Genomic DNA, 24,587 nt, shown 5'->3' with positions numbered 1-24,587 from the left:
AAAGTATGTCCTTTAATATATGAAGTCCAAATTTATCTTTCTATTTTGTTAACTGTGCTTTCGATATCATTTAAGGAATCACTGCTAGATCCATAGTCATGAAGATTTTCCCCTGTTTTCTTTTAAGAGTTTTCAGTTTAAGCTTTTAAATTTAGGTACTTGGTGCATTTGGGGGTTCATTTTTTATATGGTATTAGATAAAGATACGATTTAATTCTTTTGCATGTGAATGTCCAGTTTTCCCAGCACCATTTGTTGAAAAAACTATTCTTTTCTGCTGGCTGGTCTTGGTACTTTTGTCAAAGATCTTTATCAAATATAAAGATTGTATTTGATAAAGATAAAATCTATTGATATATAATTCTTCAGAGCCATTCTACAATAGCGCAGACTTATACACTTAAAGCTGATGTTCGATCAATGGTTTCAGCAAATATTTATAAGGCAATGTGTACCAGGAGTTGGGTACATAGCTATGAACAGAGACACATAATACTTTTGCCTTTATGACTGTACTTTCTAACGGGGAATTCAAACAAATACTCAATCACTCAGTTGCTCACTTACAGCAGGAATAAGCCCTATAAGGGATAAATAGAGGTGATGTGAGAGTATTTAACAGATGGCCCTGTGTGGTGGTCAGGGAGGGCTTGAGAAATGACAATGGATCTCAGCTCTGAAGGATGAATACAAATCAGGAGTATAAACATTCCCAACAAGATGTGCTATATGTTCAAAGGTCCTAAAGCAAGATAAAGCATGTCTTAGAGGAACTGAAAGGCTAGTGTGGCTGAAGAGCAATGAGGGGGAGAGAGAAAAATCACAAGATGAAAGTGGCATCATTAATTTATAACACAGAACAAGACAATCTAGAATACTGATTTCAAGTAATAGCATATATTCCAATATTCATTTACCATTGACTTGGGTTTATTTTACCTCTATCAATAATAAAAGGAAAAATGAAGGAAAAGTGTAACTGGCAATACTGTAAATGAATTGTCTTAAAACCTTCTAACAGTTTACACCACTCTGTGGCTCTTAATATATTTTATATCATAAGTAGTAAGACTCATTAATGTAAATATCAAATACTACAATAAAAATCTGGCCAGACACAGTGGCTCATGCCTGTAATCCTAGCACTTTGGGAGGCCGAGGCAGGCAGATCACAAGGTCAGGAGTTCGAGACCATCCTGACCAACATAGTGAGACCCCGTCTCTACTACAAATACAAAAATTAGCTGGGTACAGTGATGTGCATCTGTAATCCCAGCTACTCGGGAGGCTGAGGCAGGAGAATCACTTGAACTCAGGAGGCAGAGGTTGCAGTGAGCTGAGATTGCACTACTGCACTCCAGACTGGTGACAGAGCCAGACTCCATCTCAAAAAAAGAAGAAAAATGAAATCTATTTTGTGCCAGGCACAGTGGCTCATGCCTGTAATCCCGGCACTTTTGGAGGCCAAAGCAGGTGGATCACAAGGTCAGGAGATCAAGACAATCCTGGCCAACATGGTGAAACCCCATCTCTACTAAAATACAAAAAATTAGCCTAGCGTGGTGGTGCGCACCTGCAGTCCCAGCTACTCAAAAGGCTGAGGCAGGAGAATCGCTTGAACCCAGGAGGCAGAGGTTGCAGTAAGCTGAGATCGTACCACTGCACTCCAGCCCGGCAACAGAGCAAGACTCCGCATAAAAAAATAAATAAATAAAAATCTATTTTATGCAAAGGGAATATAGAGTAATTTGTGTACCTGTATAACGAGATTGCAAACTAGGGTTGGTATTCTCATTCACCTGTATATGCAGTACAGCCCCCAACACAGTGCATTACTCCCTGTGAGCCCTCAAACAGTGATGAGTGAATCTCGGTTCCTGTGACTCACAGTTTGTACTGCTAATTGGCACACACCCTGATCTAAAGTTTGCTGGCAGAAATCTCCTTGAAGCGACACAGAGACTAAAGAAACAAAACAGTGTGGGATTTTTTTTTTAAGAACAAAAGGAATTTAAAAGAACCAAAGTGGAAAGACATATCAGTTAGAGCTATTTTAGAAAATAGGCTAAACACACCACTTTTTGAATATATTGGGGAAAAAAGCTTAACCTGAAGAACACGAAGAAAGCTCAAAGACTGAGAAAAGTTATTAAGTTTCCTGGTCCCTAACAGAGGGGTGGGGGAGAGACAAGGAGAAAAACAAAAAGAAAGTTCAAAGTTTTAGACCTCCTGACAGCAACTGTGAGGAAAATAATGTTTCTACGATGGCCACGAGGACAGAAATGCATCACACATACAGGAGGAAAAAAACAAAGTGGGAGGAGGAGCTGCAGGCCAGGACTGGAACGACAATAGGTTTCTCCACAGGGTCTCGTCTGTTTCTCCTTTCCTCTCACAAATGAACAAGAAGTTCTTCTGGCTGGCCCTGCATTGTGCCCATCCTGTGTTGTGTCCCGGCTGCTTGCTAGGGTGCTTGTGAAATCTGTCACCACATGGGCTCCCTGGGGCCCAATGAGCAGAATAGCCTCCATTATTTCAGTGTAAAAGAAGCACAAAGCCTTTCAGTTTTGTTTTGTTTTTTTTAATATCCACTATTTCAGTTTCTTTTTCTTTTTTTTTTTTTTTTTTTTTTGTTGTTGTTGTTGCAGAAAAGTTATTTATTTAGGTGAAGAAAGAGAAAAAAAGGAGGAGAAGGGTGAAAACTTCCACAAAGAGTGTGGAAGGGAACTCCAGAGGGGAAATCTAGGAGAGAGAAAGACAGCTTCCACGAGGGTGGAAGGGGATCCAAACATGGAGTCCCCACTATTTCAGTTTCTACAAGCAAAGAATGTTCCCAAAACTCATGAAAGAAAACAAACATTTCAAACAAGAAAAAAGGACAACCATGAAAATAACAAATTGTTTTAGGATGAAGTCTTATCCCTCTGCAACAACAGCAACACCAGTAAGGAAAGTGAACTGTCTTGAAATCTAACTCGTGTATTCCTTCTAAAGGTGACGTATAGTCCTAGCATCAGACAAAAACTGCTTCCTAATATTCTGACCTTCCTGTCATGAGTGATATGGTAGCCAGGTCCTGATGAAAGCAATCACTGGGGCCAATGGTCAAGTGAATGTGACACATTCAATCAGTTCTTTCCCTGAGAACACTCCTCCCTCCACTTTCATCCATCCACTTCCCAGATTCACGCTGGTCCGGCTTTGCTGGCTTTTTTTTCCCTAATTCACTTTAAATTTGGGAGAGGGGAAACTCCAAATCCTTAGCTTGCTTTTTTTCTCTCCACATAATCTCTACCAGAGAAAACACCTATTTCTTGAGACTTCATCTACACCAACAGTTCCAAATTGCGGGTGATTCTGCCCCTCCGGGGCACATTTAGCAATGTTTTGAGACATTTGTGGTTCCTACGAATGGGGGTGGGGTGGGCTGGGGTGTAACTGACATCTAGTAGGTGGAGGCCAGGGATGCTGCTAGACATCTGCGACACCACAGGACAGTCCTCATGACAAGGCATTATCCAGCTCAAAACGTCAACAGCGTCACTAAGATTAGATACCTTATCTGTACAGGTAAGTTTAATTCATTCATCCCTTCATCTGACAATACACTACTATTTAAGATTTATTTAAGATTTGTCATAACCAATGCCAGTGCAGGGGGTGGAGTAAGCACAGGGGAACTGCAGATGTAGGCATCAACCTGAGATGCATCATGCCCTGAAAAAAAAGAGTACTGGGCCAAGCATGGTGGCTCATGCCTATAATCCCAGAGCTTTGGGATGCCAAGGGAGGCAGATCACTTGAGGCTCAGAGTTCAAGACCAGCCTAGGCAACAGGGTGAGACTCCATCTCTATAAAAAATTTAAAAATTGGGCCGGGCGCGGTGGCTCAAGCCTGTAATCCCAGCACTTTGGGAGGCCGAGGCGGGTGGATCACGAGGTCAAGAGATCGAGACCATCCTGGTCAACACGGTGAAACCCCGTCTCTACTAAAACTACAAAAAATTAGCTGGGCATGGTGGCGCGTGCCTGTAGTCCCAGCTACTCAGGAGGCTGAGGCAGGAGAATTGCCTGAACCCAGGAGGCGAAGGTTGCGGTCAGCCGAGTTCGCGCCATTGCACTCCAGCCTGGGTAACAAGAGCGAAACTCCGTCTCAAAAAAAAAAAAAAAAATTAGCCTGGCATACTGTGGTACATACCTATAGTCCCAGCTACTTGGGAGGCTGATATGGGAGGATCCCTTGTGCCCAGGAGTTCAAGGCTGCAGTGAGCTATGATCATGCAACTGTACTCCACTCCAACCTGGGTGGCAGGGAAGACCTCATCCCCCAACAATAAAAATCAAAAGAACCCATCTGATGGAGATGTGCTACGCCTCAGTCCAAATTAAATCAATGTTCTAGTCACCTCTGGGATATTTCCACATTCACATGTCCAAAACCAAACATTTTATCATTTTTCCTTCTACCTACTCTCACTACCTCCCAGTGCATTCCTCTTATATTTCTCTATGATTTCTATCATACCACCCAAACATCAAGGCCAGCAGTATTGGTAAATTCGAATTTCTTCTTCTTCCCTAATACTGAATTAGAAGCCAAGTCCTTGTGAATTCACCCTGATTACATTTCTGAGATTCATCTTTTCTCCCTCCACTCTCTTTTCTTTCCCAATCCCCAAGTTCAAGATGTCTTTTGGAGCCTAGTGCTCTAACAAAGACACATTTTACAGTGGTGTGTGTGGGTACGTGGGGGAGGGAAGATCAGTGTTTGTTTAAACCAAGAAACAGAGAAATATATGCTAGCTGGGTGAGGTGGCCAAGGTGGGAGAATCACTTGAGCCCAGGAATTCAAGACCAGCCTGGCAACACAGTGAAACTCCATCTCTACAAAAAATACAAAAACATTAGCCAGCCATAGCAGAGTGCACCTGTGGTCCCAGCTACTTGGGAGGCTAAGGCAGGAGGATCACCTGAGCCTATAAGGTCGAGACCGCAGTGAGCTGTGATCATGCCACCACACTCCAGCCTGGGTAACAGATAAAACCCTGCCTCAGTAAAAAATAAAAAGAAAAAAAAAGAAACATGTTGAAGGCAATATGGGGATAACGTAAAGAACATATGCGTCTGAGTCAAAAACACAATTTAGAATCTTGGCTCTATTTGCTCACTGAGCAACCTTGATCAATTTATTTCTCTATAAAAACAGATATGATACCTAAATTATAGGTCTGTTGTAAGGATAATGGAACTTGAGACTGTCACAGGTGTTTATTATATAGCAGCTATTATTATAAATTCGTTTAGTCTATATATGCCTCATATGCTACAGACAAATTTCAAATTTAGAGTAGACTGAAAATATAAACCATAAGCACAGTACCGTGTTTCTGAAATTTGTGAGATTCCTTTGACTCTTTTTAGGTATAAGCTAATTTTTTAGATCGTTGATCTATGCTTGTTTGAAAAGCTAACTTGCCCAAAAGAAAGGAATGGAAAATTTTAATGACAGTAAGTCTTTTTGTGGGTCATTATTTTATATAAGTCAAGCCCAAATGACATGCAGCAAGCATATAAGCCAGAAAGCAGGCCCCTTTCATCCCTCTTAACCAAACAAAACTACTCTCAATTCACAAAGTTAAAACTCCCCAAAAAGGCTTCATAGCCCTGTACTCAGTGTGGCATGAACCTAGCAGTTAGGTGCTTATTACAAAATGCACTTACTTGTTCCACGTAATAAAAGTTGCTCTCTGTGTTGAAATGCCAAGACCAACAATTTGACTCATCTGTATTCCTGCAGCTAAAAGTAAAGATAGATAAAACACATATTGTAAAGCCAGTGATGTTTTTCTTTACAATATTATAATATGGAAAAAAAAAAAAACAATTCAATATAATCTTTAAGAAAAATATCTAGGTTTAGCATTCTAATAAAACAACTGCAACTAATAAATAAAGCATTACTAAGATGATTCTGCAGAATTTTTTTACTTGAAGAAAACAAAGGTTGTTTCTTGGTTTTTGTTTTTGTTTTTTGTTTTGAGACAAAGTCTCATTCTGTTGCCCAGGCTGGAGTGCAATGGCACAATCTTGGCTCACGGCAACCTACGCCTCCCAGGTTCATGCAATTCTCCTGCCTCAGCCTCCCAAGTAGCTGGGATTACAGGTGTGCTCCACCATGCCTGATTAATTTTTTGTATTTTTAGTAGCGATGGGGTTTCACCATGTTGGCCAGCCTAGTCTGAAACTCCTGACCTCAGTTGATCCGCCCACTTCAGCCTCCCAAAGAACTGGGATTACAGGTGTGGGCCACTGTGCCTAGCCTTAAAGGTTGTTTCTTAATAACAAAATGGCTTTTTTTGTTTTAGATGTTGGGAAAAAAAACAAATACTACTCAAAAGTATGTCAGATTTATTTTTTCTTGATGATAACAAAAGATTGAATCTTAATTTAAGCAATGATCAATCATAACAGAAGCTGGTTGACGACAATAAAAGAAAACTCTTGGCCGGGCGCGGTGGCTCACACCTGTAATCCCAGCACTTTGGGAGGCCGAGGCGGGCGGATCATGAGGTCAAGAGATCGAGACCATCCTGGCCAACATGGTGAAACCCCGTCTCTACTAAAAATACAAAAATTAGCTTGGTGTAGTGGAGTGTGCCTGTAATCCCAGCTACTCGGGAGGCTGAGGCAGGAGAATTGCTTGAACCCGGGAGGCGGAGGTTGCAGTGAGCCGAGATTGTGCCACTGCACTCCAGCCTGGTGCCTGGTGACAGAGTGAGACTCTGTCTCAAAGAAAAGAAAAAAGAAAACTCCTAGGGAAAGTAGTATAATTATTGAAACTGAGACCTTAATTTCAACACAAACTGACGACAGCATGCAAAAAAAAAAAATTGACATTTTTGTCTAAATTTCTTAAAATATAGAAACTCAAGTATTTTTTGTGATATTCTTTAAAAAAAACTATCCAGGCAGGGTGCGGTGGTTCATGCCTGTAATCCCAGTACTTTAGGAGGCTAAAGTGGGCGGATCACCTGAAGTTGGGAGTTTGAGACCAGCCTGACCAACACAGAGAAACCCCATCTCTACCAAAAATACAAAATTAGCTGGGCATGGTGGCACATGCCTGTAATCCCAGCTACTCGGGAGGCTGAGGCAGGAGAATTGCTTGAACCCAGGAGTTGGAGGTTGCGGTGAGCTGAAATTGTGCCATTGCACTCCAGCCTGGGCAACAAGAGTGAAATTCCATCTCAAAACAAACAAACAAACAAACAAACAAAAAAACCAAAACAAAACAAAAACTATTTATCCCACTGGGAAAATCTGGGACAACTTCAATTTGAGCACTGAGGAAAACACATCGACCCCCACACAGTATTCCAAAGGTATTCACCTGAATCCAACTGGGAGGAAACAATCAGACAACCTCAAAATGAGGGGTATTCTACTAAACTGGCTTGGACTTTTGAAAACTGCCAGCGTCATAAGAATGTGCTCTAGATGAAAGGAGCCTAAGCAGACTGACAGCTAAATGCAATGCCTCATCTTTGGCTGGGTTCTAGATTGAAAAAAGAAGTTTTTTGTTTTTTGTCTTCACTAAGACGAGAGAATATTGAAGACAGAGTACTGGAAAACAGTACTGTGTTAATGTTATACTTCCTGAGTGTGATAATTACATTGCAGCTATAGGGGAAAATACTCCTTTTCTATGGTTCAGAAGGAAAAAAAACAGTTTACAGAAAATGGTAAACATTGCAAAATATGTTTGAATCTAGGAGAAAGATATACAATAGTTTATTGTACTATTCTTACAACTTTGCACAGACTTTGAAATATTTCAAACCAAAAAGATGAGAAGCAGCAGCATTTCAGCCAGAAAAATGAAGCAAAAGACCTTTTAGAATTTACATTTGCAAGTCATCTTTGACGTGTTCTCAAACAAGGTTGCCATTTCAATGTTTTGAGATGTTTTCAGTGTTGAATGTTTCTAACATTCTTAACGAACTAAGCTTTAGAGGATAGCTTTGGTCAGGAGTGCACTTTATGTCAAGTGGTCAGAAAAAAACGAAAACTTATTTTACAATAAACATAACTCAGTTGTAAACTCATGAGAGCAGAAACTGTAAACTGTAATGTTTGTTTATGATCCTCTGGTATTTTGTGCCAAACAGGAAATCAAAACAGCACCAGCTATAACGTGGAATGAGGAATGCTGAGCATTTACACTACAGCTGAAAAGAGACAAACCAGAGGACACAGCAGATGTTACCTTCCCTGACAAAGGAGATCACTGTGAATTACAAATTTTCCTTGAAAAATACTGGGAAACTGTAATCCCAATAAAATACTACATATATGTATAACTTAGGAAAACCACAACTACAGAAGCCTGATGAAAACTCTTATCACACACGCACAAAAACATACCATAAAGATTATTGTTATTTTGATAAATTCAATTACCTTTAACTGCTTCTTTTATTACGGTAACAAATTGAATCCAAAGAACATCAGGATCAATTTCTACCCAGCCAATTTGAGGATACAGACTTTCTACCTATTTAGGAAAAGAAGATTTAGTAAAAACAATATTAGATCAAGTCAATAGTACGGGTCTTTGGGTATCAAAACTACTGGTTAAAATAATTAACAACATGATTTTAGTATCTAATTAATTTTTATTGTTAAAATTGAAAAAATACATATATGAAATAAAAAAGGACTACATGCCAACACCAAAATAGCAGTAAGTCATCAGTTCACAGAAGATTTTAGCTTTATCTCTACTTTTCTTTTTTTTTTTTTTTTGAGACGGATTCTTGCTCTGTAGCCCAGGCTGGAGTGCAGTGGCACGATCTCAGCTCACTGCAACCTCCGCCTCCCAGTCCCGGTTCAAGCAATTCTCCTACCTCAGCCTCCCAAGTAGCTGGGATTACCGGCACAAGCCACCACGCCCAGCTGATTTTTGTATTTTTAGTAGAGACAGGGATTCACCATGTTGACCAGTCTGGTCCTGAACTCCTGACCTTGTGATCCACCCACCTCAGCCTCCTAAAGGGCTGGGATTACAAGCATGAGCCACTGTGCCTGGCCATTTTCTAAGTTTTCTACAAGGAAGGCATGTTTTTATAATAGGAAAAATGGCTTTTAAAAAATTAAAAATAGCCGGGCACGGTGGCTCACGCCTGTAATCCTAGTACTTTGGGAGGCTGAGGTGGGTGGATCACCTGAGGTCAGGAGTTCAAGACCAGCCTGGCCATCATGGAGAAACCCCATCTTAAAAAAAAAAAAAAAAAAATTAAAAATTAATTTTTAGCAAAGTGAATTCCGGTTCAGACCATGATGGAGTAAGCACACTCCACCCTGTCTCTTCCACTAAACACAAATGTAACAAGTGGACAGAATGCATGAAGCAGCTATTGTGCAAAAAGCATATGGCAGGAGGTGGACTGGGGAAGTAGATAAGAATTCAGGCGCCATGGAACTGGTGGTGAGTTTCCCATTTTTCTTCTGAAATTGCCTGGCTTAGAATCAAGACATTCTGAAAACCAGAACTGGGAACTAGGGCACAGAGTAAAAGCCAGAAGAAGCTCCACGGTTTTGGCTCAAAGAATGAGAAAGGGAACTCCTAATACTCAGAGGAAATGGGAGCGATCTCCCATTTTTCTTTTTTCCCTTGGCTCCATACTTTTGTACCCACGCAATCCTGTAGTGGTGGCAGCAGCAGTGATAGTGGTATCAGTGCGTCTCAACAGGTACCTAAAATACCGAGGAAGGTAAAACTTCCTTTCCAGTTAGATGAGCTGAGATCCCAAGAGGGTGTGGTGAACCCCCATGGCTTTTTTCTCCATGTGTTTCCGCTGCCTAACCCCAGACACATCCAGCCGAATGGGGTAATAAAAGCCCCAGTTTTTTGGCCAGGACCACAAGGGGAGGTTCAGGGAATCAAAAAGTACCAGAACCATCTCAGAGAGGGAGGAGCTTGGAAAAGATACCACAGAAAGTTTTGTATGAACTCCTAGGCTCATCCCAAAGCTGCACTTGTATGGATGTAATCCTGAACACTATACCAAAGGTATTAAGAATAGAACTAAAGGATAGACCATTACCCAGGTCCCAGACTGACTACCAGGTTGTATACACACAGGGCAGATCCAAGTAGTACCGTCAAGATTTTGAAAACAGATCTGATATTGAAACTGCAGTCCACAGAAGAATGAATTTGTAGCCTGAACACAAAAGATATACAACAAGATCCTTCATAGGATTTATAAGAAACCCAGAGTCTTTTAACATAATATTCAAAATGTCTAGGATACAATCCAAAACTATAAGGCATATGAAGAACCAGAAAAATCTTAACATTGGAAAAGATAATCAAGAGATGTCAATGCCAAGATGACACAGATATCTCATAAGGAGTCTAAAATAGCTATTATGAAAATACTCCAAGAGGAGTGAATACACTTGAAACAAATGGAAAGACATAAAGTCTCAGCAAAGGTAACGACAGTAATCACTTAATTACATATGTGTATATCAAGGTCAGTATATCAAGACATCATGAAGAACACCTTAAAGATATCCTATTTTAAAAAGAAAGGAAAAAGAGAGTCGTAGAAGACATAAAAGAAAATTTTAGAATTAAAAAATATAGTAAACAAAATTTAAAACTTACTGGATGGGCTCAGTAGCAGAAGGGAGATAGAAGAAAATTAATAAACTTGAAGATAGATCAGTAGAAATTATCTGTACAACAGAAAGAAAAAAGATTAGAGGAAAAAAGAACAAAGCCCCGGGGACATGTGGGACATAGCAAAAGGTCTAATATTTGTTTAATCAGTAGTCTCCAAAGAAGAAAAGAAAGAGTTTAGAGCAGAAAAAAAATTACTTGAGGGAAGTAACAAAAGTTACTAAAAGTTTCCCAAGTTCAATGAAAGATTTAAAACCTATATATTCAAGAAACTCAGAAAACCTTTACCAGAATGAACCCAAAGCATTACACACCCAGATGTCCTAATTAAAATGCTGAAAAAAAACTAAAAGAAAAGAAAAAAAGGTTGAAACCAGTCAGACATTTCACATATACAGAACACCAATTTTTTTTTTTTTTTTTTTTGAGACGGAGTTTCACTCTTGTTACCCAGGCTGGAGTGCAATGGTGCGATCTCGGCTCACCGCAACCTCCACCTCCTGGGTTCAGGCAATTCTCCTGCCTCAACCTCCTCAGTAGCTGGGATTACAGGCACGCGCCACCATGCCCAGCTAATGTTTTTGTATTTTTAGTAGAGACGGGGTTTCACCATGTTGACCAGGATGGTCTCGATCTCTTGACCTCGTGATCCACCCGCCTTGGCCTCCCAAAGTGCTGGGATCACAGGCTTGAGCCACCACGTCCGGCCTCAGAACACCAATTTAAATGACTGTGGATTTCTCATCAGAACCATGAAAGCCAGAAATAAGTGCCTCAATATTTACAGTGTGCTAAAAGAATCGCCATCCCAGATTTCTACAACAAAGCCCCAATAAGACTTTTTGTAGATTCTAAAATTTATATAAGGCAAAAAAAAATAAAATAGTGAACACAATGTTGAAAAAGAGTAAAGTCAGAGAGAATAAAAAAAGAATATAGTTAGAGGCACATTACCCAATTTCAAGACTTACTATAAAGCTACAGTAATCAAAATAGTATGCTATTGGCATAAAAACTGACAAATAGATCAATGGAACAGAATAGAGAGTCCAGAAACAGACCCACACAAATATGACTAGTTGATTTTCAACAAAAGTTGCAATTCTGTGGAAAAAAGATAGCTTTTTAACAAATGGTGTTGTAACAATTGAACATCCATATGCAAAAAAAAAAAAAAAAAAGAAACATATCAACCTCAACCCAAACTTTACAACTTACACAAAAACTGACTCAAAATGGATCAAGATCTAAATGTAAAATGTAAAACTCTAAAATGTTTAGAAGAAAACGCAAGAGAAATCCTTGTGATTTAGGGTTAGGCAAAGAATTCTTAGAACACCAGAAGTATAATTCATATAACAATAAACCGATAAATTAAACTTCATCAAGATTAAAAACATTTGTTTTGCAAAAGATACTGCTAAGAAAATAAAAAGACCAAATTACAGACTGGTAGAAAATACGTGCAAATCACATATCCAACACAGGACTGGTAACTAGAATATATAAAGAAATTCAAAACTCAACATTAAGAAAACAAAGGACTCAATTTAAAAGTGAGCAAAAGACTTCAAGCACTCCACCAAAGAAACATATGGATTACAAATATGTACCTGAAGATAGATATTCAGCATCATTAGCCATTAGAGAAATGCAAATCAAATCAAATAAGCAAAATTTTAAATATTAACGATACCAAGTACTGACGAGGGTGTGGAACAACAGGAACTCTGATACATTGTTCGTAATAATGCAAAATGGTATGGCCCCTCTGAATTTTTTGTTAAGATAGACATTCACTTACCATATAACCTAGCAATCCCACCCTAGGTATTTACCCTAGAGAAATTTACCCTATAGCATTGTACTTAGAACTGGTTCAAAGTTTTTTTTAATGTTCCCTTTAAAATCTGTACACTAATGTTTATAGCAGCTCTATTGATGATCACCAGAAACCACCTAAATGTACTTCAACTGGTGAATGAATGTAGTACATCCATATACTTAGAAATAAAAAGAATAAACAATTGATACACATAATAACATTGACAAATCTCAAAGGCATTATGCTGAAAAAAAAATCCAGTCTCAAAAGGCTACTTACTCTATGATTCCATTTATATGACATTCTCAAAAACACAAGACTATATCACGGAAAACAGATCAGTGGTTACCAGAGGTTAGGTAGGTGAGGAAAGTGACTACAAAAAGGTAACACAAGGGAGCTTGGGGGTTACTTCTACACATGTGCTAAAGTTCACAAAACTATACACCAAAAGTCTGTTTTGTGGACTGGATGCAGTGGCTCACGCCTGTAATCCAGTACTTTGGGAGGCCAAGGCAGGAGGTTCGCTTGAGCCCAGGAGTTCGAGATCAGGCTGAGCAACATAACAAAACCCCATCTCTACAAAAATACAAAAAGGGTGTAGTGGGCCACACCTGTAGTTCCAGCTACTCAGGAGTCTGAAGTGGGAGAATCACTTGAGCCCAGGAGGTAGAGGATACAGTGGGCTGTGGTCACATCACTACACTTCAGCCTAGGAGACAGAGGGAGACCGTATCAATCAATCAATAAATCAGTTTCGTAAAAATCTATGGCTTCAAGTTAAAATGATGGCTTAAACATAAGCATGCATCTCCAATTCCTCCCAGACAAAGAGAAGAGGAGAGCAAACAGGATCAGACTGGATTTTAACAAATGTTTTTAACATGAACAGTGAGTGGGCAGGTGTTACCTGGCTTAGGGCAGAGGAAAAAGTGCCAGTATCTCACTCCCTACTCAAATTACACTGCATCTCTACTCACCCTGGCTCCCATTTCACTCAAAGTAAAACCATTATTCCTTATAATGGCCTGTAAGACCAGAGACAGGTCACCTCTACCCTGCTTCTCAGAATGTGAACTCCTAGAGGGCAGGGAATGTGTCTCCTTAGTTCATTTTATCCCCAGCATCTAGAAGTGTCTAAGGTTTCTTAGATACTCTATAAAGTGAATGTATGAATGAACATATGAGTGAACTATGAGATGTTTCTTAGATATTCCATAAACATAAAGTGAATGTATGAATGAACATATAAGTGAACTATGAGAGTGATGCCCATAAGCAGAGAGCAGAGAGATTCTAGAGTGGAACTCTGGAAATTACAGGTTCCTCTGAAGGCTAGGATGCCAGATGGGATAGTACATAGGACTGATTCAAAGTCTTTATAAGGAGCCCCAATTCCTCTCCTCCAGCCAGATCACTGTCCCTCCCTAACCTGGCAGAAGATAAGAGATTTACTTCTGGAGGGGTTGAACCAGAGTTCTGTACTTGCAAATCACAGATATATCTAAGTGCTAGGGTAAGGCATGGTACCAAAAAAACAATGCAGATAACCAACCAAGATCACCAGTTAAGGAAAATCTCTAACATGCAGTACGAAAAGGCCAAAATGAAGAAAAAAAGAACTCTGAGGAAACAGTGACAATACTGGGAGTGGAAGTGTTACCCAAGCTGATGTGGAAAAAGAATCCCTTATTCCCCAGTGAGCTCATCAGAAACAGACCTAACACAATCTATTCTCCTTCTGTCAATTAATACTTCTGCCCTTTCTATGTAAGGCTTTTATGACTACAGACTATAATAGTTCAACTACAGAAACACTTTCTTATCCCAAAAAATTCAATGTGCGTATCATTGCTTCAAGCCTATAAACCTCCAGGCTTAACCAAGGGTCACTTCCCCACTTTACCAATCAGGATGTCACATACCAACTCCAAACAAGTCAAAATAATGAAATCTGTTCCTTGACAGGAGGACCAAACCCAAATTAGATCAAGAATATAATAAAAGTTAAAAAGAAATGTTTTAAATTAAAAACAAAAGATGACAACCACATACTCCATTTTTCAAGCATGTACAGAGAGTACACGGTATTGTTTTCTTTGGAGTGATCTTTCTGTCCTGTTCTTCCAACCAAAACATTATCCTTTTTTATAGTTTTTCATAAAAGCATGATGTTCCACTGAGGCACATAATAAATATTCCCCATTTTTAAAATCAAAATGTCAAATATTCTTATGTGGAGTTTCCAACACAAACTATTCCTCTAGTAGTTAATACAAATATTTAAGAGTACCTAAGAAGGATTTTTTAAAAAATACAAATTACAGAAATAAGCTAAAAATGTATCTCTGCTGTTAAACATTAAAAAAATAAATGTCATAAGAAATGATTGATGCCTTCTCACAGCCTATTTTGTTCTTGTCTATAAAGGGGGATGTCTTTTTCTTTTTTAAAAAAATTTCTTTCCCAGTATCAATCAAATCATACACTAAGAGGTTTTAGGTTTCTATTATACATTCTTTCCAACTGAATATTATAAGAGGTATAATTTTCACTTGACAAAATAAACACAATCAAGTGCTATGTCTAAGTCATAGAGCCCCATGAATTCCTAACAGTTTAACTGCAATTCAATTATTTATTCTGTAACCAGGAGGTACTAAGCCAGGTATTAAGTAGCAATGTAGACCAGCAAGCTCCTTATTCCAAAAAAACTCAAACTATCTGCAATAAAGGATCAGTTGCTGCTTGTTTTTTTTTTTTAAAGATGTCTATTCATTATGGACCAACAATTTTTAAGAAACAAGTTTCCGGCCCAGGTGCAGTAACTTGGGCCTGTAATCCCAACACTTTAGGAGGCTGAGGCAGGAAGATGGCTTGAGCCCAGGAGTTCAAGGTTGCAATGATCTGTGATCAGGCCACCTGGGGGACAGAGTTAGAATCTGCCTCTAAAAATAACAATAATTTTTATAAAGTTTCCAGAAAAAAATGGCTTACAAAATAAAATCCCAAATGTTTCATTATTAGAGTCAATACATAAAATTACTCTGCTGAGTTGTTATACAAGTTCCTAAATGCTTGGTTTTCTTTATCTCAATCCTAGCAGCCCTGGAATTACACTTTAAGCAGTACTGCTATAAACTCCTATCACACAGAGAGGCATTGCTGCACATTTCTTTTTTTTTTTTTTTTTTTTAACAATCCAATAGCATTGACTTTTATTCATTCATGTTAAGTCACCTGAAATGATATCTGTTGCATTTAAATGCTCATTAATGTAAATGGCTGAACAAATCCATTTCAATGGATACTCAATATCCCACATAGATAAGTCACTTCAACACAGCCTCATGACAACTCCCACACCAAAACAGTACTTTATTTTGTAAATTTTGACCCATCATTATGCTGCACATTTCTTAATCTACGACTGTGCTTCATCTGGGAAGAGCAGGCGTGTGTGCGTGTGTGCGTGTGTGTGTGTGTGTGTGTGTGTTTTTTTTATTTACTCCTATCTTTCTTTTTTCCAAACACATTTTCCACAATTTAGAGTCTGTGCAAACCATCCTGGCCTCCTGCCACTCACGGCAATCTTGATCCATCTTAGAGATTCTTCACCTCATTCCTTAAAAAAATAACGATCTGCCCCAAATTATATATTAACTGTGAAACTTTGCATTTTCTAGTAATTTATTTCTCCCTTTGGTTCCAAATATTTCAATTCCTTTAAAAAAAAAAAGTGCTTAAAACAAAAGTACTTTGTGTCTAGAATTAAAAAGGAGTTTAAAAAGTATCACTGTGTTTGTGGTGAATCCTCATACAAAGATAAGGAGTACCAAGTCACAGAAAAATGGTGTCTGCCTTTTTTTTGTCCTTTCAGTCTGGGACAGCGGGTTAGCATGTGGGTGGGTGGGCAGTGTTCCCACACAGCCAGCCAGAGAAGGGACCAGGGACTGTTACAGTCCCAGTTCCACTGTCTTGGTTCTGAAACCTGAATGGAGCCCAGGTGCAGTGGCTCACACCTGTAATCCCAGTGCTTTGGCAGGCCAAGGTGGACAGATCGCCTGAGGTCAAGAGTTCAAGAGCAGCCTGGCCAACATGGTGAAACTCAATCTCTACAAAAATCAAAAATTAGCCGAGCATGATGGCGGTGCCTGTAATCCCAGCTACACGAGAGGCTGAGGCAGGAGAACTGCTAAACCTGGGAGGCGGGGGTTGCAGTGAGCCGATAGAGTACCACTGCAGTCCACTCTCGGCAACAGAGCAAGACTCTATCTCAAAGAAAACAAATAACAACAATAACAAAAATTGAATGGAAGGCAGTCTGATGTTTCCTCAGAACAAATGCTCAGTAACACTAACTTGCACTCTAGTTGGACCTGCTCCTGGGCAAGTGCTACAAAGAAAAAGACCTTTAAGTGAATGAGAAGAAGGGTGGGACACTGAGAAAACGGGAAATCCAGTGCTGCTAGGAATGGTTTAGGTAACTGATGGCTCCTGCCCTCCCTCAAATTTCTAACATAAAAAGATGCTGGTACTGGGAAGAGTAAATAAGAACACCCTCACAGGCTGGGCACGGTGGCTCACACCTGTAATCTTAGCACTTTGGGAGGTCAAGGTGGGTGGATTGCTTGAGCCCAGGAGTTACAGACCAGCCTGGGCAACATGGCAAAACCCCATCTTTATAAAATAAAATAATAAAAAAATACAAATTTAGCCAGCCATGGTGGCCCCTTCCTGTAGTCCCAGCTACTTGGAGGGCTAAGGTGGAAGGATCACTTGAGCCCAGGAAGTCGAGGCTGCAGTGAGCCGAGATCGCATCACCGCACTACAGCCTGGGTGACAAAGTGAGACCCTGTCTCAAAGGAAAAAAAGGAACAACAATAAGAACGCCATAACAAATAAACATTATTTTTGGTGCATTGACAGTTGTATAGAAATCAACACTTCATTAATATGAGAAAAGAAGAATATCAATTTGCTGGTTTCTGACCAATATTATCAACAGTTCAAGGCTTTACTAACAAACAACTTGGCAGGTCTCTCAAACGAGGGGAAAAAAAGAATTCTATGAATTCTCAAAGACGGAATATAAAAAAGTGATGACTACACAGCCTTCGAAACTTGCCCAATACCTCTAGTATCCATGGCAATTGCTCACGGGAGGAACCAGCATTTTCTGAAGTAGTAGTTAATAATGATAAGTGAAGAACAATGAATAAACTTAAATTCTACAAAAATATGAGAAGTTATAGGCACAAGTCCAAATGATATAAAAGAGAAAAAAGAAAAAAAAGTTGTGAAAAATTAAAATGTAAATAAAGACGGAGTGGGAAATCTATCAGGGAAGTGCAGGAAGAACCAAGCAACTCACAAACCACCCTCGGGCTGGACACGCACAGCCTGCCCAGTCCCGTCTGGCGAGTCACCTCAGTCCCACCCAGGTAAGGCTGGACAGGTGGCTCCCAAGGTGGCAACAGGCAAGCGGGCAGCGCAGGTCACACACCGGGCCCTTGGAGCCTTCAGTCTGGACAGGAAGGGCGCTCCAGGTTCAGATCAGCCCAGGGAGGGAACGCTGAGACTCAGCCCTTCCCGGCGCGCCGCTCTGGCCCGAGGGCCCGCGGGTGCTGCAGGTGGTCGCTTCCGGGGCGGTGAGTGGGGACCGCCCGCTAGCCTCCCGAGGCAGGACCCCGGGACTCGGCAAAACCCAGTCAGACCCGGTCCTAACCCCACCCCCAAGTCACCTTCTGCGCGCTGGAGCCGCAGACCCGCGCCGCTCGGTCATAGACGTGGCAGCGGATCACAGAACTGCCCACGTCCAGCCCCAGCACGAAGCCAGCTTGCTGCGGCTCCTGTGCTCTCTGCTCCCGGTCCGTGGGCAGCCCCGACATCCCGATCCCGCACGCCTCTCCGCTACAGCCGCCTCCCCAGCGGGCGCGCTATAAACCCCGGCGCTCCAGGGCCCCAGGGCGCCGAGCCGCGCGGGGCCACCGGCCCCACCCCGCCCCACCACGAGATCCCAGAAAGGCCCGGCCCCTGCCGCGGGCCCCGCCCCGGCGCCGTGACGTCATGGGCGCGCGCCGGCGGCGGCGCCGGGTGGATAGAGGTGGGTGGGTTTGCGCCATGCTCTGGATCCCCAGCTCGCCAGCCAGGATCGGCTTCCAATCGCCGTGGTTGGCGTTGACTTGGCCTTTAACTCCTAATTCTTTCTCTTGCGTCTCCAGCTTCCTGAGAGGCAGCGCCTGCGTTTCTCTTAACCCTGGCTACGTTTGAGGAATCTCTACTAAGAAAAATAGCTACCCCGTATGCTAATCGTAAGGAGAAAAGTATAGGCTAGTTTATATAAAAATCTCAAGAAGTTTCAAGGCGTCATCAGGCACATTTATTCATTTCTTACCCATGATTATGACTTGAAGGCTGGAGAAATTACAATCTCTGAGTAACTTTGACAGACTCAGCTGTGTCTCAGCGTTCATGCAGAATTTTTCAAGCTTAAAGCATTTGTAGAGGTCACTACCATACCTGTTTTCCTTTTTTTTTTTTTTTTTTGCTAACATTTTGGGTTTGATTTTATTGCCGTTTATTAAATGCACAGCCATTGAATATGCTAGAGTAAAGTGCTGTTTTTCAAAAATGAAAAACGTTACAAAAAATTCAAAATTTGGCTAAAAGTATTATTTGTTAATCAACTGAAAGTTCCCCATGACTTTTCTTCCCAGAAAACGTGGTAAAGTTTGCACACAATGCAAAGCGTTAAGTATTTGCTAAATGAAATTATGACACAAGGAAGAAGACTTTTCCCAGCCCTCTGGTGGGAAAGAAAGGAGAAAGCTTAAGGTGGCTGCTTTGACCATCGCGCTCCACTCCAGCGGTTGCTGTTTTTGGGATCTGAAAGCCTCGCAGAGGCCCTTTACCTTTTGTTGCTACCCAAGGGGATGGGTTCATCCAGACACTTGGCCAAAAGGTACAAAGCGTCCTGTGGAAATTTCAAGATTCTTACCTCCTGGGCCTGGAACTTTCCCAGGGAGGGTCCTGTTCTGCCAGGAGTGCGGAGGTGGTTCCGCCTGCACCACCACGTCTCCAGCACTCTGTGAAGCCAGGGCCTGAAAATATTCCTTATCTTCTTTTTGTAAAATTAGCAAACATATGAATATATGTTTTGTGTGAAAACGTTTAACAGTGCTAACTGGTATATCAATTAAAAAGTAAAAGATGGCTGGGCGTGGTGGCTCACGCCTGTAATCTAAGCACTTTGAGGCCAAGGCGGGCGGATCACCTGAGGTGTGGAGTTCAAGACCAGCCTGACCAACGTGGTGAAACCCCGTCTTTGAAATAAATAAATAATAAATAATAATTTTAAAAAAAGGTAAAAGATACTCATTTGGCTGGGCGCAGTGGCTCATGCCTGTAATCCCAGCACTTTCCAAGGCCGAGACTGGTGGATCACTTGATCAGCCTGGGCAACAGGGTGAAACCCCATCTCTACAAAAATACAAAAATTAGTCAGGTGTAGTAGTGGGCTCCTGTAATTCCAGCTATTGGAGAGGCTGAGGCAGGAGAATCACAATCACTTGAACCCAGGAGGCAGAGTTGCAGTGAGTCGAGATCACACCACTGCACTCCAGCCTGGGCGACAGAGTGAGATTCTGCCTCTAAATAAATAAATAAATAAAATACTAATTTTGAATCAAATCTTGTTTTAGACAAGGTCTTGCTCTGTTGCCTAGGCTGAAGTGCTGTGGCATCTCAGCTCACTGCAGCCTTGACCTCCTTGGCTCAGGCAATCCAACCACCTCAGCCTCCCATGTAGCTGGGACTACAACCATCACGCCTGCCTAATTTTTGCATTTTTGGTGGAGACTGTGTTTCACCCTGTTGGCCAGGCTGGTCTCAAACTTCTGGCCTCAAGCAATCCTCCCACCTTGGTCTCCCAAAGTGCTGGGATTATGGGTGTGAGCCATCATGCCCAGCCAAATCATCCTTTTGGCCAAATTGTCCTGTTAAACAGCTTGGTGTCAGACAATTTGACCAAATTGGCTTTTTGGCCACACAACGTGAAGCTTGGAACATACTCCTGGAAGAGTAGGATTTTTTTTCTTTGTACTCTGTCCAACAGTGCTGATTTGTTCCAAACAGCCTCAGGACTGACCTTTTTGGGTGTTTGGGGGGGGAGGTATGTGTTGGGGGGGTGAATTATTGTAATTTGAAATAAATGATTAGTGTGTGTGTGTGTGAATTATGGTAATTTGAAATAAATGACTAATGTGTGTGTGTGAATTATTGTAATTTGAAATAAATGACTAATGTGTCCAGCACTTATTAGGGCTCTCCAGAGAAACAGAACCAACAGGATAGAGAGAGAGAGAGAAAGGTTTATTATTTTAAGGAATTGCTTCATATGATTGTGAGCACTGGCAAGTCCTGGATATTTGTAGGGCAGGCTAGCAGGCTGAAAAAAAGAGTTTCCATGTTGCAGTTTTGAGAAGACTTTCTTTGGGAAACCTGTCTTTGTTCTTTGTTTTTTTGTTTGTTTTTGTTTTTTTAGACGGAGTCTCACTCTGTCACCAGGCTGGAGTGCAATGGTGCAATCTCAGCTCACTGCAGCCTCCTACTCCCTGGTTCAAGAGATTCTCCTGCCTCAGCCTTCCGAGTAGCTGGGATTACAGGCACGTGTCACCACACCCAGCTAAGTTTTTTTTTTTTTTGTATTTTTAGTAGAGACAGGGTTTCACCATGTTGGTCAGAATGGTCTCGATCTCCTGACCTCATGATCTGCCCACCTTGCCCTCAAGTGCCGGGATTACAGGCATGAGCCACCACACCCGGCCTTGTCATTGTTCTTAAAGCTTAAAACCAATTATTTGAGACTCACCCAGGTTACGGAGGGTGGTATGCTTTACTCAAAGTCTACTAATTTAAATGTTAATTACTTCTAAAAAAAAAAAAAAATACCTTCACAGCAACTCTTAGACTGGCTTTTGACCAAACAGCTGGGCATACAGTGTACCTAACTAGCCTAGCCAGTCTCGCACATAATTGTAACCATATATCAGTTCCCCATTCACAACAGAGAAAACGGCTTTGTGTTACCTGATGTTAATATTTAGTATATTTCTTGGCTTCTTGAACTGTGACACTTCCTTAATGATCCTTTTTATAAATTCAAACAATTATATTACATATTATCAAAATCAAAGAATGTGAAAACAGGGGCTTAGAAACCACTTAATCTAGTGTTCCTCAAATTGTTTCCAGGTCTTGAACAATTCTGAGGCCCTGATGAACACTGTCTTCCCAAGAAAATGCTTATACACACACAGTTTTGCATATAACCTCAGCTGCTGGGTGTTGGGTAAAGCAAACCTAAAGATCTCAGATAAAAATCAAGATCTTATTTCACTGTTGAGTAGGAGTGGCCTGGAGAAACAAAGAGATGCCATGTTTCTCCCACTTTCTTTTTCCTCTGCCAGCACCTCCTACCCTATTCTTACCTGAGTGAAAGGAGTAAGTATAAGGGCAACAGGGCACAGGGCTCAGAGACTTCTAAGGTCCTTTGTTAGCTGGTCAGTCATTGTTCTTTATTTTAATTTTTTACAAAGTTTATAGGTACATAGTAGGTATATATATTTTGGGGTTACATGAGATATTTTGATACAGGTATGATAATCACATCAGGGTAAATAGGGTATCCGTCATGCCAAGCATTTATCCTTTGTGTTGCAAACAATCCAATTATACTCTTTTATTTTTAAATGTACAACTAAATTGACTATATCAAAAATCAGTCAATGTTGGGGTGAATGTGTTGAAAGGGGGACACTTAGACTGCTGATGGGAATGTAAATTAGTACAACCTCCATGAAAAACAGTGTGGAGATTCCTTAAAAGGACTAAAAGTAGATCTACCATTTGATCCAGCAATCCCACTACTAGGTATCTACCCAAAAGAAAATAAGTCATTATACAAAAAAATACACCGATTTTGTGAAGAGACGAAGACTGAGCGGTTGTGTCTGCGTTGCCGACCTCGAGCAGCAGTCAGCTTCTGCACGTAGAACCCGGGAGTAGGAGACTCAGAATCGAATCTCTTCTCCCTCCTCTCTCTTGTGAGATTTTTTTGATCTTCAGCTACATTTTCGGCTTTGTGAGAAACCTTATCATCAAACACAATGGCCAGCAACGTTACCAACAAGACAGATCCTCGCTCCATGAACTCCCGTGTGTTCATTGGGAATCTAAACACTCTCGTGGTCAAGAAATCTGATGTGGAGGCAATCTTTTCGAAGTATGGCAAAATTGTGGGCTGCTCTGTTCATAAGGGCTTTGCCTTCGTTCAATATGTTAATGAGAGAAATGCCCGGGCTGCTGTAGCAGGAGAGGATGGCAGAATGATTGCTGGCCAGGTTTTAGATATCAACCTGGCTGCAGAGCCAAAAGTGAACCGAGGAAAAGCAGGTGTGAAACTATCTGCAGCGGAGATGTACGGGTCAGTAACAGAACACCCTTCTCCGTCCCCTCTACTTAGCTCCTCTTTTGACTTGGACTATGACTTTCAACGGGATTCTTATGATAGGATGTACAGTTATCCAGCACGTGTACCTCCTACTCCTCCTATTGCGCGGGCTGTAGTGCCCTCGAAACGTCAGCGTGTATCAGGAAACACCTCACGAAGGGGCAAAAGTGGCTTCAATTCTAAGAGTGGACAGCGGGGATCTTCCAAGTCTGGAAAGTTGAAAGGAGATGACCTTCAGGCCATTAAGAAGGAACCGACCCAGATAAAACAAAAAGTGGATTCTCTCCTGGAAAACCTGGAAAAAATTGAAAAGGAACAGAGCAAACAAGCAGTAGAGATGAAGAATGATAAGTCAGAAGAGGAGCAGAGCAGCAGCTCCGTGAAGAAAGATGAGACTAATGTGAAGATGGATTCTGAGGGGGGTGCAGATGACTCTGCTGAGGAGGGGGACCTACTGGATGATGATGATAATGAAGATCGGGGGGATGACCAGCTAGACTTGATCAAGGATGATGAAAAAGAGGCTGAGGAAGGAGAGGATGACAGAGACAGCGCCAATGGTGAGGATGACTCTTAAGCACATAGTGGGGTTTAGAAATCTTATCCCATTATTTCTTTACCTAGGCGCTTGTCTAAGATCAAATTTTTCACCAGATCCTCTCCCCTAGTATCTTCAGCACATGCTCACTGCTCTCCCCATCCTTGTCCTTCCCATGTTCATTAATTCATATTTCCCTGCGCCTAGTCCCATTTTCACTTCTTTTGACGCTCCTAGTAGTTTTTGTTAAGTCTTACCCTGTAATTTTTGCTTTTAATTTTGATACCTCTTTATGACTTAATAAAAAGGATGTATGGTTTTTATCAACTGTCTCCAAAATAATCTCTCGTTATGAAGGGAGTGCAGTTCTTTTCATTCATACATATGTTCAGTAGTTGCTTCCCTAACTGCAAAGGCAATCTCATTTAGTTGAGTAGCTTCTGAAAGCAGCTTTGAGTTAGAAGTATGTGTGTTACACCCCAACATTAGTGTGCTGTGTGGGGCAGTTCAACACAAATGTAACGATGTATTTTTGTGAATGAGAGTTGGCATGTCAAATGCATCCTCTAGAAAAATAGTGTTATAGTCTTAAGATTTGTTTTCTTAAGTTGATACTGTGGGTTATTTTTGTGAACAGCCTGATGATTGGGACCCTTTTTCTTCAAAATAAACAAGTCCTTATTAAACCAGGAATTTGGAGAAAAAAAAAATACACCTACACAAATATATTTATTACAGCATAATTCACAATTGCAAAGATATGGAACCAACCTAAATGCCCATCAACTAATGAGTGAATAAAGAAAATGTGGTGGGCCAGGCGCGGTGGCTCAAGCCTGTAATCCCAGCACTTTGGGAGGCTGAGGCGGGTGGATCACGAGGTCAAGAGATCGAGACCATCCTGGTCAACATGGTGAAACCCCGTCTCTATTAAAAATACAAAAATTAGCTGGGCATGCTGGCGCATGCCTGTAGTCCCAGCTACTCAGGAGGCTGAGGCAGAAGAATTGCTTGAACCCAGG

General features: G+C 41.1%; 2 protein-coding genes across 5 annotated transcripts in view; one reads left to right on the top strand and one right to left on the bottom strand.

The window, feature by feature from the left end:
* Nucleotides 1-18,567, bottom strand: part of GK5 (glycerol kinase 5) — a 65,481-nt gene extending 46,914 nt beyond the window's left edge. Inside the window, exons 1-3 of one of the 4 annotated variants that reach the window (XM_032264549.1) lie at nt 18,259-18,567; nt 8,460-8,553; nt 5,721-5,796 (exon numbers count right to left, since the gene is read on the bottom strand). In XM_032264549.1, coding sequence (XP_032120440.1) covers nt 5,721-5,796; nt 8,460-8,553; nt 18,259-18,405 — 317 coding nt within the window. In that variant the 5' untranslated portion in view covers nt 18,406-18,567. The remainder of the gene's footprint in view (nt 1-5,720; nt 5,797-8,459; nt 8,554-18,258) is intronic. The other 3 variants (XM_032264575.1, XM_032264558.1, XM_032264567.1) reach the window with 3 other exon arrangements.
* A 3,927-nt stretch (nt 18,568-22,494) lies between these two features.
* LOC116540819 (heterogeneous nuclear ribonucleoprotein C-like) lies at nt 22,495-24,159 on the top strand. The gene is made up of 2 exons (XM_032264589.1): nt 22,495-23,000; nt 23,040-24,159. The coding sequence occupies exons 1-2, from the start codon at nt 22,684-22,686 to the stop codon at nt 23,602-23,604; spliced, it is 882 nt and encodes a 293-aa protein (XP_032120480.1). The 5' UTR covers nt 22,495-22,683; the 3' UTR covers nt 23,605-24,159.
* Nucleotides 24,160-24,587: the final 428 nt, after the last annotated feature.

This window comes from Sapajus apella, unplaced genomic scaffold (assembly GCF_009761245.1).
Source record: "Sapajus apella isolate SASKATOON/1434 unplaced genomic scaffold, GSC_monkey_1.0 scaffold4, whole genome shotgun sequence".
Taxonomy (NCBI): Eukaryota; Metazoa; Chordata; class Mammalia; order Primates; family Cebidae; genus Sapajus; species Sapajus apella.
This window is presented reverse-complemented; position numbering and strand designations above follow the sequence as displayed.